General features: G+C 43.1%; 1 protein-coding gene across 2 annotated transcripts; it reads left to right on the top strand.

Moving 5' to 3' along the window:
• Nucleotides 1-1,498: 1,498 nt before the first annotated feature.
• taf15 (TAF15 RNA polymerase II, TATA box binding protein (TBP)-associated factor) lies at nt 1,499-15,828 on the top strand. Of its 2 annotated transcripts, XM_010871339.3 has the most exons (16): nt 1,499-1,613; nt 3,568-3,598; nt 4,127-4,163; nt 4,248-4,314; nt 5,764-5,848; nt 6,030-6,148; nt 8,262-8,424; nt 9,988-10,022; nt 10,566-10,598; nt 10,939-11,075; nt 12,723-12,852; nt 12,938-13,030; nt 14,468-14,564; nt 14,650-14,729; nt 15,008-15,173; nt 15,379-15,828. In XM_010871339.3, the coding sequence occupies exons 1-16, from the start codon at nt 1,604-1,606 to the stop codon at nt 15,413-15,415; spliced, it is 1,320 nt and encodes a 439-aa protein (XP_010869641.2). In that variant the 5' UTR covers nt 1,499-1,603; the 3' UTR covers nt 15,416-15,828. The 2 variants fall into 2 exon arrangements, with proteins under 2 accessions (XP_010869641.2, XP_019905462.2); XM_020049903.2 differs by lacking the exons at nt 8,262-8,424; nt 9,988-10,022.
• Nucleotides 15,829-17,203: the final 1,375 nt, after the last annotated feature.

Below are 17,203 nucleotides of genomic sequence, written 5' to 3'. Positions count from 1 at the left end.
GCTCTTGATCTGTACTGCCATCACAGCCAACACAACTGTTTTTTTTGTGTACTCTATACAAGTCAACCAAAAACTTAATTTTAACAAGGACCAATGTATTTTTGTGGATGAAGGGATGGGTAGATGAGAGCAAGTTTCATCATAACTGATGAGGCACCAGTTTTTCTGCTAAGGTGACCCACCTTCTCTTCAGATTTCTACCTTTGTGGTATAGTAGGCCAAAAGCTCCCTCTATTGGTAGTGTTGGGGATTTTTCTTCGGGGCGGGACAATCAGAGTAGACAGTTGTTGATAGCTGTAGCATTGTAATTGTATGTATCATATAAATTGGATTCATGATGAATGGACCACTCAGTGGCATTTTCCCATGCTAGTTCTCCAGTGACAACCACATTAAGTAAACTAATAAAAGGATAATAAGGACCAAATACTGAATGATAGTACATAAACATAAGAATGCAAAGCCACGTTTTTGGAGTATTTACAAGTGTATCATGTGGAACTAGTGGGAATTGTAGTAACGGGAACCTTTACAATTGTAAAGCTTGGTAGTTGCTGAGGCTGAAGACTTGAGGAAGGGTTTGTAATAAAAGGTCAAAGCTCGAGAGCAAATCTGGAGAAGCGTCTTCGCCTCCTTCAGTCCATGAATTATAATACAGGAATCTTTAGGTTGGGCAGTGGTAAACATTAACAGAGACAATTACTGCTCAAGGGGAGTTGGGTAGCAGGAGTGAAGTATGCCTGTGGCAAGAACAAGTGTGGGTGAGGGCGGTCAATCATCCCAGTTAGTGTTGAGCAGTCTAATGACATGCAAATAGAATCTGTTATTCCACACTGCAAGAGACTGCTTCTTGCTACTGTTGGTGGGTGATCAAGCGTTGCCGGCGTGTGTGCTCCCTGATAATGCTTCAGGCCGTCATCAAGCACTGCTTCGGATAGATGTCCTGGATGTTCAGGAGACTGGCCTCACTGATGTTCCTGGCTTGGTGTAGGGCCTTCACACCAGACCGTGATGCAGCCAGAATGGTGGACACTTGCCATTGCCTTTTCCAAACTCCTTAAATATCTCACCTTGTTTCAGACATAACAGTGCCAGTCACTGTTATGTGAAGGTGTGTTGCACTGGATTTTTCCGATGGCACGACATTTCAGATTAATCAGATTAACTCTTGTTGCTTGCTCTATGGGGTTTCTGTCTGGTTAGCTTAATTGCTCTGCCCGATCTATCCGGATCTACTGTCCCCAAGTGGACAGATAACGAAAGCTTAGAAAAAGAAAACGGAGCTCCTTGGAACACACCATTATTTAAGAAATAGGGGTGTTAAACGTTGAACATTCGACAGTATTAATGCATAGCTTTTTATTCAACGTTTTTTAAACGAATGCATACATTTTTAATACATACAGTTATAAATTGTCTATCCAATTATTCATATAAAAAACTAAACAAAAAAAAAAAAAACATAAAACTGGTTGGTTCATTCCAACAGTAGGTCAGAGTTCATAAGTGCCGCAGTGTGTGCGGCTGTGCGCGCTGATGTTGCCGGGTTTTTAATTTGTTAAAAAAAAAGAAGTGAATCACCGATTTTTTTAAGAAAAGGAGAATGGCCTCTGGTAAGTTTAGTGTGAATTGAAAATATACTTTGTTAAATATTTAATTTGTCATAATGGTTAAAAAAGTAAAACTATGGAGACTGATACATTCATCTACCGTAGCGAGTTAACTTTAGCTAGCTATATTCGCTAGCTAACGTTCTTTCAATCCTGACCAACGGAAACGTTTGTAGCCGTAGTTTGTTACCGACATTATTACAATTATCTTCGTCAGTAGTTATGAAAATGTTCTTTGCAGCTTTCTAAAAAATAACTACATAGTTATTTGACTCGCTCAACCATCTCTTCCTTATTGTTTAGATGAGAATTGACCGCCATTTTTGTCGCGCAGCGTGGTCTTCTGCTACTAGTTAGCAAGCTAACGTTGTTGGCTAGCCACCGAGTAAACAGCGTATTGACTAAGGACGGTAGTTAGCTAGCTAGCTAAGGCCTGCTAATTCCACCTAGTCTAGTTAACTAACTGTATAACTACATTTTTAATGATTATTCCGTGTAGTTATGTAACGATGTTGTTCCCATACATATAGCAAAACAGTTTCAAATTCGTTACTAGTATTCTTTGTTTAATGAAATTCAACGGCAACTAACTACCGTTTACGTTACTAGATTTACGTCCTAACTTCTCGGTGAGAACGTGTTCCAACATTGACGTCGCCGTTCAAACAATGTTTTAATGCCCCTAGTCATAACCCTTATGCACAAAAGATGACATATTCACGTAATTGTCACCAACTCTATTCCTCTTAGTCTTATGTACCGGAAAGGAGCATTGATATTAATTAATGATCCACGTATCAGCCAATTGGACAAAGTTGATTACGTCGTCTTCGGTTCTTTATGGCCCAATTCCAGATCGAGCAGCATGCGCTTTTTGTGATCTGGTTGTCTAAGCAATCTGATATTAACTTAACCTTGCCCACAAATATGCAAGGTTTAGTGTTCACCATAATGCTCCTACCACCTAGATTCCCTCATCTCCACAAGTACATCTGCTATTTTTATTTCAAAATACTTTTTTGGTCTGGTCCTTCTGAGTGATCACCTGACCAAACCGGTCACCAGGATGACTGAATTAAATATACTGGACTTGTCTATTTTAACACAAAGATCAGGCCTCAGTCCTTCTTCCCATGCTAAATCTTGTCATAAACTCATAGGCTGAATCTCCAAATCGTATTTTCTATAGTATGCCAGGTTAGTATGTCTGAAACCATAGTATGCCAGAAGTTCTACCATTTCTTGTGGATTTTTGAAGTATGCACCCGTGCATGCTTTTTGGGGTAATATATGCACCCGTGCATGCTTTTTGGGGTAATATATGCAGCCGTGCATGCTTTTTGGGGTAATATAAACCACAACCCCTTGTGCAGTGAAAGACAAGGGGTTTATGTGATTCTCTTATTTCCACTGGTCCATAAAGTTGGTTATCGTAGCTTATATTTATAGTAATTGTGTCAATGTAATTCATGAATGAAAGCAAAGCAAAACAAACTTTGTGCCATGGAATAACTTTGGTGGCGTAAAGTTCATCTTCAGTCTCGCTAGCAGTTGCTCAATTCTTATGACTATTCCAGGTAGTAAGGTACTAGTGAACTGATCTAATGTTGAGAATACACAATTTTATGACAAGGTATGTCCCAATCAGTCCTAATACTAGCTTATTATCACAATCATCTGCCAAGTATGTACTTGTAGTATATGATTTGAGATTGTGCCATAAATTTTCAGAAAGCTTGCTGACACAACCAGACAGCACATTAGTGAGTGGATTGGCAAAAGACTGGAAGGAGACTATATAAAAGACACAAAGTTGACCAAGACCGATGTGTGCATTAACATCTTTGAAGTTGTTTACTTAATTTGGTGACCTCCTTACTGTTACCAGGTGGCATTGGCCATCTAGTTACTAGTAGCAATTTTGCCTCCAAATCATCCCCATCTTTCTTTTTCACAGATTCTGGCTATGGTCAGCCTGGTGCTCCAAGGTAATGTGGAATCACAATTTAAAACCACAGTGGTGTTCAGTGCATTTTTCAAGTTCCTGCTAAATGTAGCCGGTTAACTTCAGCAATTAACATTGCTCCCGATTTCATGCATTTTAGCAGTTGTGGTTGAGTAAAAGGCCTAGCAATGGTGAGCCTTAAATGTAAAATTTTTAGTCACCTAGCAGATGCTCTTATACAGAGTGAATTATGGGAGCAGTTTGTGTTAACTTGCTCAAGGACAGTACAGTATTTTTCTGTTATACACTCTCATGGGTACAATTTAGTAACTTTCCACAATCTGTTATCAGAAGCTGTGACCCCTTCAATGTCTGACATTGTGAAAGGAGTAGTTGGGCTTATGTACATGTTTGATTATTTTAAACATGGGGACTCCATATGTGGGGCATTTTAGAGGTCCCAATACTGTCAGTAGAGAACGTTTGAGTCAAAGCCCATTTATTGCAATTCTGTTATTGTAAAATCGCTGTATTGTTACAGTTTTAACTTTACTTCTCCCTCCTTACTCAGCTATGGAGCTTATCCTCCTGCTCAGCAGAGTGGGCAGGTATGTGCCCCCTCCCTTCTTATGAATATCAACGCAATTTAATCACACTTATTTCACTTTTTTAAATGGCTGTCATTTTTGCAGGGCTACGGTCAAGGGAATGGAAGTGGCTCGTATGGTGGACAAAGTTATGCTGGCTATGGCCAGTCTGGTATGTTACACTTTAAGGGGGTATTGGGGACATTAGGTTGAGATTGTGGTTAGAATCGCCATTATTTGATACATTCTGCGTGTACAGGAATTAACTGTGACGCTGCCGTGTAGTATCTCAATATTATTTTTGAAGATATTGGGATTGATTTTTGGTTAGGATTTTCAAGCTGTTAAAACCGGCTATATTTTTATTTGGGTAAAATGGTGCAGTGATTACTCCGATCCTGAAAACGGTCTTTTTTGGTGGAATGAGCGCAGCATTCTAGAATGCAATATCAGTTTAAAAAAGCAGTTTCCGTTATGAAACATTGGCGACGTGAACGCCATTCGAGCTGCGCACTTTTCTACGTTATTGGGTCTCTTTGGATTCAACAACATTTCAGAAAGAGCTAGACGTGTCTCACGCCGTGTGTAAATCCTGTTGCACAAAAATCAAGTAGGCCTACTTTGGTAATACCACTAAATTGAGGCATTGTCTCATCAGACATAATTCGGAGTTGAACGTTGCGACTGCAGTGGAACCAGACCAACAAACCCCTAGATACTCTTCGCAGACTACCCCACAATTCCAAACCGGCAAAGAGAATCTTAGAATCTTAGATGTACTTTATATGTAAAGACCTTCTCCCATAGTGTTGAAGGGGAAAAAATGAATCTGCATTCATTTGTAGTTTCTGAACATCCAAAGTTAGCAACTTCCGTAACTTTATATATAATTTTTTGTTTTCAAATGGCTAAATATAGTGGTGCAAATCAACCAAACCGTTAACCCTAGGCACAATGCACTTTAGCATACAGACTATTGTTCCAAAATAAATATAGGGAAGTTCTGAGTAAATTTGGCTGACTCATGGATTTATTTTATTATTCGAATTTGGTCTTTGGTCGTATAAACTGTTGTCAAATGGTTATATGAAAACATAATTAAAACTAAATATTGAATTGCAATACATAGAATAATGTGTATCCTGAGAATTGCAGTACATATTGGCACCTAACCGAATCAGTCATGTAAATCGCAATACATATTGTCCCCAAAGTGTCGTGGTATCGTGTTCTGAGGTGTCCTGCTGTTCCCAGCTGTATTGTTTATCACTGAGGCTTCCATTGTTTGTACATATTGACTTCTCACCCGGGCGTGGGGTGGTGGGGGCATTGTTCTGTGGCTCATTGAGCTTCAGGAACTTCCTCGGGTGGGTGGGTCGCCCGTAGGTTAATTGTGGTTGTTAGCCGGAGGGGTGTTCTCCTGGTGTGTTGGTGCTGCCTAACGTCCTGTGAAAAAGCAGTTTAGAAAGTAGTAGTCCAGCTTGGTGGATATTTCTTTTGTCCCCGTCTTTGACTTCTGTGCCTGGTAGAAGTTTGTTTGTGATCGTTATGAAACTTGAAGGACTTGAAGCACTGCGAATCCACGTGGAATGTGAGTAACCTGTCTTGTTCTATTCTCCAGCAGAGGGTTATGGCCAAACACAAGCAAGCTATGGCCAGCCAGCCTATGACAGCTATGGGCAACAAGGCTCTGATTCCACTGCTGGGTAAGGCCACTGGCACTACTAAAATGTATAATTGTAGTATGCCCTATTGAGAAGGTACTTTGTCTTTGCCTTGGTGTCATGTTAATGCTGGTATTAGCTTTCTGTTCGCCTTCTGTCATGGTGGTTCCATATTACACTATCTGTTGGGTTCTCAAGAGAATAATTGTGAAACCTTCTCAAGGTATGGTGGGGTTGACAAGTCGTCGTCGTCATCATACAGTCAGCCCAGTTCTTATGGAGGCGGCGGTGGTGGAGGCTCTTATGGACAATCTCAAGGAGGTTACCGAGGGCGAAGTGAAGGTTAGTTATTCTATAGTGCTTATATTTTTTGACTAGTTTTTTATTGCTCAGTTGTCCAGGTGGTTGATGGGCCAAATTCTAGATCGTTCAAGCATGCCAGTAAGCCTTGAATAATAGATGTATTGGGTTTTTTTATTGAAGTTGGTCCTACATAGCCTTTTTAGTAATGGTCTACACACCCCTTTGAGTCTTCACATTTGCTGGCTTAAAATGGTCAAAAGGTGCTGCATTACATTTCCACTGATGCCACTGACTTCTTGTCGATAGAACTTCCAGTTTGCCATAATGTAGGCTACCTGCATCCATACAGAACCAGGCTAATGATAACTAGCGGCCAAATTAGTGTTCTTGCGTTGATTTGGATGTATTCACCAGTATGCCTAACCCAGTGTGTGTTACATTACATTAGTCATTGTAACACAATCCTCAATGGAGTCTAGTGACTGTTGAAACACGTTATACCGTTGCATAGTAGTCAAAGACAGTGCCTCATGTCTAAGTTCTAATCTATTGGGAGCGACGACATTTCTGGTAGATTCCACGATTCTCTCGTCTTTTCACTTGATGAAAAGGTTTTATCGTCGCCTTTATTGATAGTTATGTATTAATGTAATTCACGATTGAAAGAAAAGTGTACTTTTTTCTTTCAGGACATAGCTTTGGCTGACTCTAGCAATTGCTAAATTCTTATGACTATTCCAGTAAGTTAGTAGATACCGGTAAAGCTTATTACTGGCTAACACGTTGTTAAAACGGCCAGTGGCAAACGCCATACATAGACGCTATTTGTGGTGGAGGTAAACTCAGTAAGAATCGTTAGTCAGTTTAACTATCAATGTCATTCACAAATGGGCAATTAACTGTTAAAACAGCCAGTGGCAAAAGAGGATTTGTTCAGGATAGAGACGAGGCTATACTGACACCCGGCAAATGTACAGCTCCGTGGTGTGGTGGTTAACGACACAGCCTTTCACGTTGGCGATCTGAACTTAAGCTTGCCTGGTTTGGCTTGTTCCCACAGGCCTAACGAATCGGGAACGAAATTCGTTGCCAGTTTTCCATTACCGGGGCTGCTTCAGCCCTACTAAAAGCATTTCACCATTTAGGAGGGAATTGTTTCTCCCTGTTCTGTAAAAAAGTTGAGGTCTGGGCTAATGGGAGCAAGCATACCCCCTAAATGCAGCTGTTTGAACCGAAACGGCTGACTGTCACACATAAAGCAGGCAGACTTGCATCAAGGCATTTGGTTGATGTTTGATTTAACCTTGGTGGGCCAGAAGTTATTCTTAAAATTACTGTTGTATTATATTTTGTCAAGCATGTTGGTTCCACCACTAGTGTCTAGTGTAGGGCTTTCCCCTCTGGTCCTTGATGGCTGAAACAGTTGTTCTTCACCTCCCTAATGGTTGGCAAATTCATACCTGGGACACCAAGTGAGTGCAACTTAACTTGGCTGTTCAAGGATCTGCTGTAATCGCCCTGGTCTGGGGTTTACTAGAATGGTGTGACAAAGCAGCAGTGCTGTAGGGGAACTCTGCTCATGGGTGAGGTGAATTGAAAGTAGCTGGAGTAGTGCTACCTAACGAACGGGCCACAAATGGGTGAATTGGGACACCGTATGACCGTGGACTGGTAATGCTGCAGGTGACCACTATTGGCTAAGTCAATCCGTAGAATCCGGTTCTGTGGCTCCACATCAATGCTGCAGTTGGATGGGAAAATCCCAGAGGCAACGTACCTAGCATACTGGTCGTTTTGTGTAGTATCATGGATCTGGTATTATAATGGTGATGGAATGGTTCAGGGTATGTACTGGTGGGTCTGCGGGCTTCCATTACTGTTTGGGTGTACAGCAGGGCTATCCAAAAACGTAGTTTAAATGCAGTGAATATACTTTTACGGCATCTGGACAGCTTGGTTTTTTTTGGGGGGGGAATCTATTAACTCCAGGATGTCCCAGATTTCCTGATGTAACTGCCCTCTCAACACAACATGTGAAGACCATGGTATGTGTAGACCATCACTGTCCGCTGTGTAAAACCGTGCCGTAGATGGACTGCATGCACCAAGGCCACGCTGTGACTCGGGGGGCTTGTGCCTTGTTTTACCCCAGGTGAAGGCGGGCAGGGCAGGAGGTATGGTGGAGATGACGTGGGCTCAGACAGGGGCTCTTCTGACGGGTATAGAGGCAGAGGGCGTGGTGGGTACGAGAGAGGCGGGTACGATCGCGGGGGATACGATCGGGGCGGAAGAGGCGGTCCTCCATCCGGTATGGGGTAAGTCCCAGAGCACAACTCCCCTCGCAAAGGTACTTCAACAACACCCAGGTAGATCCTTCCAATGCAATGCATGATACTCCCCATTCTGATCAATCACGTTGAACCCCCCCCCCCCCCCCCCCCCCATAGCCTAAATCTCCTCCCCCCGCCATGTTCTACACTCCTTCACCCTGTCTGTTTCTGTGAGAATTTGGATGTTATTGTTAGGGTTTCCGTGACCTGTGAGCCGGACCCCATGCCATGTCTCAGATCATTATGCATGCACTATTCAGTGATTTATAGCGGTGTCATACGGCAAGCTCCAAAGGATTGCTGGGATGTGCAGGGGTGTCTGCTACTGTCACTGGTGGAGTGAAATGAACCCTGTTAACCTGAAGGGCCCCCTTATAGAGCCCATAGGATGTTGAGCGTTGTCACTTAACTGTCCAAGGGTCTTTTAGACCCCAGTTCATATTTACTTACATCTTCACTAACAAAGCTGTTGATTAGATTGTCGTCCGGGCATTGTCGCTTTCCAGTGATTGGTTAACATTGCCATCAATCCACAAGGGCGGATCTGAAATACCTTTGACGAACATTTATTGATCTAGGCCAAATGGAGGACCAAACCCTAATTTGGGCCTTTGTGTCCCTGGCAGTCATTTCAAATTAAGACATTAGTTAATGGGAGCTTTTAACCACTGCTTCTGATTTGACATTGAATGACCGTTACAGTAGTTGCAGTGCGGTCACATTCTAGATTTAAATTTGAAACTGTTCCTGACACATGGTAACGGCCAGTTGGAATGCTTTAGCACACCTGATGTGGCCTTGATCTAAGAACTGCTACTATGCCTGCCGGCTCTTTATCGTCTTGGGTGTTATTTGGTAATGACATAACCATTCATTGGCTGTCTCTGCAGTCAAAACTAGTCTAGCTGATCTCAAAGGAGTACAGATTATTTGTTTTTTTTGACCTCCCTCATACCCCCTTGCTTTCAGGGCCGCCTCATGAACGGCTCAAACAATGCCCCAGAGTGATTTGTTTTTAACCTAATTTTTTCAGAAGTTAAAACCAAGCAACATTGTAAGCTGATGTACATCGACCGGTTTCATTTAAAGTGTTGTATATTTAACATGGAGACATTTGTAATGTGTTAACTTTGGATCTACATTTTACACTACAGGTTTCAGTGAATGAAATAAAACTTGGACCTCAGCTAATGGAGCTCATATAAGCCCTCAGTGGAAGAACACTCGACTTGTCGAGTGCCGCAGTTTCACTAATTATTTCGACCTATCAGTACTTTCTATACAATTCGCAGGTTAATCTGGTCTAAATTTACATCGAGACACCAGAGCCTCTTATCAGAACCTACCTGTACGTAGTGGGATTTCTGACCATTTTTGTCCTTTTTTGACCTCAATGTCCCGCTAACACTTTCCCTCGTGTGAGTGGGAAGACATTTCCACAGTAGTGACACACCATGGCAGGAGTGCACACTGCTGGGAATGTAGGGGAGCTTTGAGCTCTGTGGGGACAAAGGAAAAGCCATCATATCTCCCATGTTTCCTCTGCAGAGGTGCTGACCGTGGTGGCTACAAAAATTTCGGTGGTAAGTGACGAGCATCAGACCTGTCTCGGTTGGGGAGGAGAAAAAAACTTGGTTAGAGAGAGGGAGAGAAATCAAGAAACAAACTGAATGCCACCATTTTTCTACCTCTTTAAACCTCAAAGGCCTTCGATCTGTTGTTCATAGGAAGGTGATTTTCTCTTATTCTTTCCAGGTCTTTTAGCACAAAGCCTGAAGTTTATATATAGTGGTATTGTTGCATGAGGTTGAGGGTTAAATTGCCAGAGGATGAGAAGGGTGCGGTGGCGAAGAAGGAAACTGTCTATAAACTGGAGAGATTTGGTGGTTTTTTTTATTTTATTTTCTCCTTAACTTTCTGCTCATGTTGTAAGGTGTTGGTATATGATGCAACTGTCTCGAAACACTGCAGCAGAAAGCTGTAAACCGCCTTATTCCAGATGTTTTAACGTAGTCTCATGCATACATGGTATTGGTAGGGAGTTGATGAGTTGTATGAATATTGACGGTTTGAGTACAACGTGCCTGTTCTCATGGCTTCTCCCACACCTTTCTCCTGTGTTTCAGGTCCTCGGGACTACGGCTCCAGGGATGAACCAAGTGAGTTGCACTTACTACTGATCTGCCGGTTTTGGCCTTGTAATCTGTGCATTTGCCTCCACGCAGTCATGCCAGGCTAACGTCTCCACACCCGAAGCCTTGTTTTGTCATTAACGGCTGGGTGCATCCATCCTGGCGTCCCAACAAAATCTAAACATTCACCCGTTTGCTGCCAGTTGTCGTACCCGTCTGATACGAATGTTCACTAAATTGCATTAATGCCCCGCAAACATGCTTCGTTTGCGGGGCCGCGAGGCCGTCGTTGTTCCGAGGGTGACGTTGAGCTTGTAGTCTTGAGCCGACGCAGTCGCTCAATTGTGCCTCCGTGTTCAACCCCCAGGTGGAGGCAGCCAAGGCAGTGGGAGTGGTGGGGAGCAGGACAACTCCGACAACAACACCATCTTCGTCCAGGGCCTTGGAGAGAACGTCACGAGCAACGAAGTGGGCGACTATTTCAAACAGATCGGGATCATTAAGGTACGGCCTGATAACCTTGTATCCGAGACACAACGTTTGTGTGATTGACGTTTCAAGCTTCGGACGTCACGCGACCTTATCAAGAACTAATGAAATTCACAAGCCAGTGAGTGTCCAAATGTTTCTACTACACATTGTTTATTAATAGCAGGTGGGTATCCCCAATCCTGTTGAATTGTCTTATAATTGTGGTTGGAATGTCAGCTGGCTGATAGCTCAACATGTAGAGGTGTGGATGTAGTTGTTATAGAAAGCCCACTTTGAGTCCCCATGATTACTTTTTCAGAAATCGTTTGGCAACACCACATTTGTCATTTCTGCATCAGGAATATTTGCTTGTCAGTTTTTTTAATCAATCTTAAGTCCACCATATTTTCTGAATGTTTACGTCCATCGTGTGTCTCGTAGAGATGTATCATTCAGCGTGTACGGTCTTCCAGAACTTTCTTGGATCACATGCCTTTTTAGAAGTGGACTGCTGATTTCAAGCTCTACTAACAGGCCCTGGGGCTTTCCTCCATGCCAAGTTATTTACAAGTGCTTCCCATATATTGCACATAAACGATGGCTAAGTAGCCCATGTAAGGTTGGTACTTAGATAATCAGACATCCCTGTCACAGTGTTGAATTCAGTTTTAGTTTAGCTTTTATGTGACTGCCGACTTATTGAAATTATATTTTATTTTGTTATGTTAATATTGCATCCTGGGTATTATTGAGGCTGTGGAATTATTGATCAGGAGATGGAACTAAACTCTAGGAGTTGCTTTGAAATTTCAACCCCATTCTAATCTATGCCGATGCTTGAATGTAATACTACATGATGAGTACTGTTCGAAGCCTCGTTTGATCATGTGCTTCATCCAAAGCCCCTTTCTAAAATGCAATACCATGGTTCAGTGCCTGTGATGTTGAAACACTGCCCTCTACTGGTCACGAAGTCTTTTTTTTAAGCGTTGTTAGCATTGTAAGTGCATTAATGGCGCCGTGTGTAGCAACACCGACTCACCTTTTTACCTGTTATGGTGCGAGATCGAATCTGGATCATGTTTAACTCAAGTGCAAATGATACACAAAAACAATATTTAAACAAACAGTATCTTATGACCCTCCTGCCTTAATACAAAACATTAGAATGGATTTCATAATGGATAAATGCTAGTTGGAAAGGCAAGAAGAATGTGGGATACAAACAAGGCATTTACATTTTCCTTTGGCAAGCCCACGCCTAACCACTGTGCCACAAAGCCATGTTGGACACTGCAGATGAGACATCTATATAGAAACATACATTTCTTCCTGACCAGTAGGTGACGCTACTGTGCAGTGAGTTTCAAAGCCTTAAGAAAATGAACAGATTTTCAAACCATTTTTGATGAAAGCGTAAAATGCTTCAGAAAGCCTTGGTTGCCAGTCACTGCCTGTAGGTTTTCTCAACCCTACTTTAAAACAACTGATTCTAATAAATGGCTAGATTAATTGATCGATTGCATTGGTGCTCCAAGAACAGGGTTGGTTAGCCATGGCCTCGATCCTTTAACCGTGAGTGGCTCGGATGGAAGTGTTTCTGAACAGGAGCTGCTTCTCACTCTGCCCTTCTGTGGCTGCCCAGATTTCTCATTGTTAATCTGTGTTCTGTCTTGGCAGTTGAACAAGAAGACTGGGCTTCCTATGATCAACCTGTACTCTGACAAGGCAACTGGAAGACTCAAGGGGGAAGCCACGGTCTCGTTTGACGATCCGCCTTCCGCCAAAGCGGCCATTGAGTGGTTTGACGGTAAGGGCGGTTGTTGCCATCCCACGCACACGTGGTGTGAATCGTATCTTTTCCCGTTCTTATGGACGTCTCTCTCTTGTTTTAGGCAAAGAATTCCAAGGAAAGCCCCTGAAGGTGTCTTTCGCTACCCGGAGAGCGGAGTTCACCCAGAGGGGTGGCAGTGTCGGAGGAAGAGGAAGTAAGTTTCATTCGCTTTTTGGGTGACCGCCAATTCAAGTGTCGTAGCTACTATTTGGTGAGCTTTTATTTTAAGCATTGGTTGGCAATGGGTACATGCATTTTGTTGCATCCAATGCATAAAAACACCATACTGATCAGAATCTGGTTAAATGTTTTGGCTACAGATGCCATGGTCCATGAGACCTGTTGTCCATGAGAGTATCCGCTCATTCAGTTTCAAACGGTGTTTCGCGGTTAAGCCGTTTGATCTGAAAGTCATTTTGCGTTATTACCAATCCCCAGGCAGTATCAACAGCCAATCAAGTCTGCCAGACATCTCTCCATAACATCTTCACTAACTGTCAATAACTAGCTTATGAATCTGCGGGGATATTTAGTTGGTCTGGTCAGGTGTTCTGGGTAAATTAATGATGCATGCGCCTTTGATGATGATGATGATGATGATGATTGTTGCATTAACAGTACAAGTTCTATAGGCAACAACACTTGTTACATTACTGTATGTGGGGTTGTATGCAAATGTGCAAATTCATTGGTATAAGCCTTCTGGCTTGATTTGTTGTGGTATGAGGTAAACTAAACGGGAGACGGTAGGTGCGGGCAGCAGTGGGACTACAGTCCAGACTGCATCAGTAACGGTCCAAATGAGTTACATACCAGCACTCACCAATGGTGGGTCCTGTAATAGTCAGAAACAGAATCTACTTGACCCCTCCTGGACAAAATCCTAATTGTGCTATTAAATGGTGTCTATAATGTAGGCATGAATGTTATCCCATGGAGAGCCTGGTGTCTGCTCTATTACTTTGTTAGTGTCATAGACCTAGACAACCAGGTGAAAGAGTTCCTGACTCATCACTGAGCGTAGCTTGTCAAGACCAAGGCATGCGCCAACATGCAGACGCACAGCCCTCTGGGAACAACTTCAACACGCTCTTATCGGTCATAAACCTGCCTCTTGAGCCTGCATATGGAATAGTCTTAAAGGGAAATGATAAATGACAGTTGATGACTGATGTCCTTAATGCTGAAGATTAATTAAAAAAAATTTTTTCAAGTTGACCATAAAGTCTCAAACTATTTGCCTTGCAACCAATGTTTCTTGCTCTGGCCAAAAGCCATGTAACACCCATAGAAGTTGGTTCTCTGAAATTAGTCTCAATCTAAGAAAGTTCCTGACAATTTCTGGATTACAAATAAATTTGATTACTTTTCATGAAGCCCCTTTGTTTAGATTCCCTTGCAATCAACTTCAACGATGGCAGTTTCAGACTTATGTAGCCTGTGATACAGCTGCAGAAGAATTTGTTTGATTTACCTCAAAGTCATTTAGCAGGCAGTCTTATCTAGAGTGACTAACAGTGCCTACATTGTTAGTCAAGCGGGTTGGCAACACCTCTAGAGGTCCTTTGTATTTAAAATCACTGTGTTGTAGGTTTTGGCGGCCGTGGTCGTGGGCGTGGGTTTGGTGGCGGTGGTGGAGGTGGTCCCAACTTTGACATCAAGGGAGGGGACTGGCCTTGTCCTAACAGGTATGGATTTTCTATATTTTCTTTGATGGCTAAATGCTGTTGATTTGATGTGATGAATGACACATTTTTCCCCTCTACATCTCAGTTCCTGTGGCAACATGAACTTTGCCAGAAGATATGAATGCAATAAGTGTGGCACGCCCAAACCAGGGGACAGTGGAGGAGGTATGTGGTCAGGGTTGAATGGCTGCTGGAGTTTAGATTGGATTCAACTTTGTCATTGAACTGTACAAGAGTGTTCCCCAGTTTAATGATTTGCACGTTGACTTAATGAAAGTAGTACTATTTAATATCCTGAATATAATGGCAGACTGACATTACTGTAAGGCAAACGCCCCACAACTCCCTTCTGAGATTGAGATTTAAAGGACAATTTGACGGTTTAAAAAAAAAAAACATATTGCTAACCCCGTTGCTCTAACTTGTGGTTGGCGTGTTTTCAGATCGTGGCGGCGGCGGCGGCAGAGGAGGTTATGGCGGGGACAGGGGCGGCGGCTACAGAGGAGGTCGTGGGGGCTTCCGTGGAGGCGACCGCGGAGGCGACCGTGGTGGTTATGGCGGCGGGGGATATGGTGGCGGCGGCGGTGGCGGCTACAAGATGGGTGGAAGGTGAAGACCGTTGTCAATTGCTTTTGTGTCCCCCTCCCGTGTAATTAAATGTTTAACCAGAAGAGGGCGTCCTTGAAGCTGGTGTGCATGGTAGAGCATTGAGTTACGTGGGGATGTCGCTCACATTGGAGGATTTCTAATTAGAGGCAGTTTGCATTTGCTTAACAATATTAGGTGACTGAACCTTTTCCCCTTCTTCCCTCAGAGGTGACCGAGAAGACAGAAGAGACCGGCCATACTAATCTACGTGGAACCATTCCAGCCCAGGGTTTGGGGTTTAGGTTAAACAGGGGTTGGAGGTGGGTGGGGTGGGGGTTGATCTACTCTTTAATTTGCATACCTTTCATTGCCAATGCATCACGTACCGCTTCTGATCTGTCTTGTGGGGAGGTAAGGGAAGGATGTGCAACTACTGTGAAAGGACTTTGGGCTGATTGGCACAGTTGTTGGGTGTAAGAGGGGGCTGGGACATTCATGTTTTTTTTTTTTTTTCCCGTTTTTTTTTGTTTCTTTTTAATTTCCCCAATTCTATTAGGTCCAGGCATTGTGATGTAGACTTCTAAGACTTCGTATCATTGTTTTGTAAAATTGAAATTAACTGTTTTACTTGGATTTCTCTTTATTTTCCAAATGATATTAAACTGTTCCGATCTTAGTGTCTTGTATTTTCATTATGAATCCCAAGTTGGAGATGTTGCAGTGGGCAACAGCAACTACTGAATGACATAAGCATTATCAACACTGCTCAGTAGTTATGTCAGTTTATTTATTTTTTTAAATACCTTTAGGTCAATTAAATGTTGAGGTAGCAGCCAAATCTAAGGGTCTGGAAAATGAACATTTTGATTATCACACAGTTGGTATTGTATTTTTACATAACTACTCATTCCATGCCACAAACTGTTTGCCCTATCAAATTTTATTTATAAAGCCCTTTAACATCAGATGTCAGTGCTTTTACAAAACATCTGGCATTAAACCCCAAGGAGCAAACAACAGTAGTGTTGAATTTCAGTGGCTAGGAAAAACTCCCTAAGAATGCCAAAATTTAGGAAGAAACCTAGAGAGGACCCAGGCTCAAAGGGGTGATCAGTCCTCTTCTGGCTGTGCCAGGTGCACATATTAAGATTACAATTGTAGTAATTAATAAATTTGTGTGGGCTCCGTCTAGAATCTATTTAATCTTAGTCCAGGTCAGAAGCATGACCTGGTGGACAAGGACAGGGACAACATGGGGGTGGGGGAGGTGTCTGCACAGTGGCAGCTGAAATCGTCAGGCATCAATCTGCCACAAAACCAGGAGGACTGTGGACAGGGACAGCAACGGGTCCCCACAGCCACCTACTCCGCAGATGTGGGCCAGGACCTCATGCCCTCCTTAGTTCAAAACGGTAGACTGGGTAAATGCATTCCTCATATCAACAAGGATTTATAGTGGAGAAGGAGAACTGACCCTACTCCCCCAGCACAATAATATAACAGCGTAAGACCTTGGGACTGAGACGGATGTCCGGCGACACTGTGGCCCTATCTGGGGGAGGCCCCGGACAGGGCCCAACAGGCAGGAAATCAATCCACCCACATTGCCAAGCATCAACCAAAGGGACACCCACCAACCACCCCTGAATGAGGGCCGAGTATTGCCAGCAGAGTACAGCCCAATTACACGATGTGCGTTACAGAGAGACAACAACAAGCCAGTGACTCCGCGCCCGAGAGGCATTGGAGGGAGGGCATCCCAGTGGCGATGAGAGCCCACCTGACAAGACCGCAAGGATGGACAGTATCCATCCTTCAGGCAGGTGGTACAGGTCTCTTTGTTCCCACACCAGCAGGCTCAGGAACAGTTTCTTCCCATCTACTGTCACCCTGCTGAACTCTACCCAACACTAACCATACCCACCACCTAGTACTGCCTTGCCTCTCAGGGACCTTGTTGCACTACTCTCCTTGTACTACTGGACTCTTGACATTGCTTGTTAAAAAAAAGTCTGTTAAGGACGTTTTTCAGTTGCTACATGTCCATGTCC

This window comes from Esox lucius, chromosome 1 (assembly GCF_011004845.1).
Source record: "Esox lucius isolate fEsoLuc1 chromosome 1, fEsoLuc1.pri, whole genome shotgun sequence".
Classification (NCBI taxonomy): Eukaryota; Metazoa; Chordata; class Actinopteri; order Esociformes; family Esocidae; genus Esox; species Esox lucius.
Note: the sequence above shows the minus strand (reverse complement) of the source record. Positions and strands in the feature narration are given on the sequence as shown.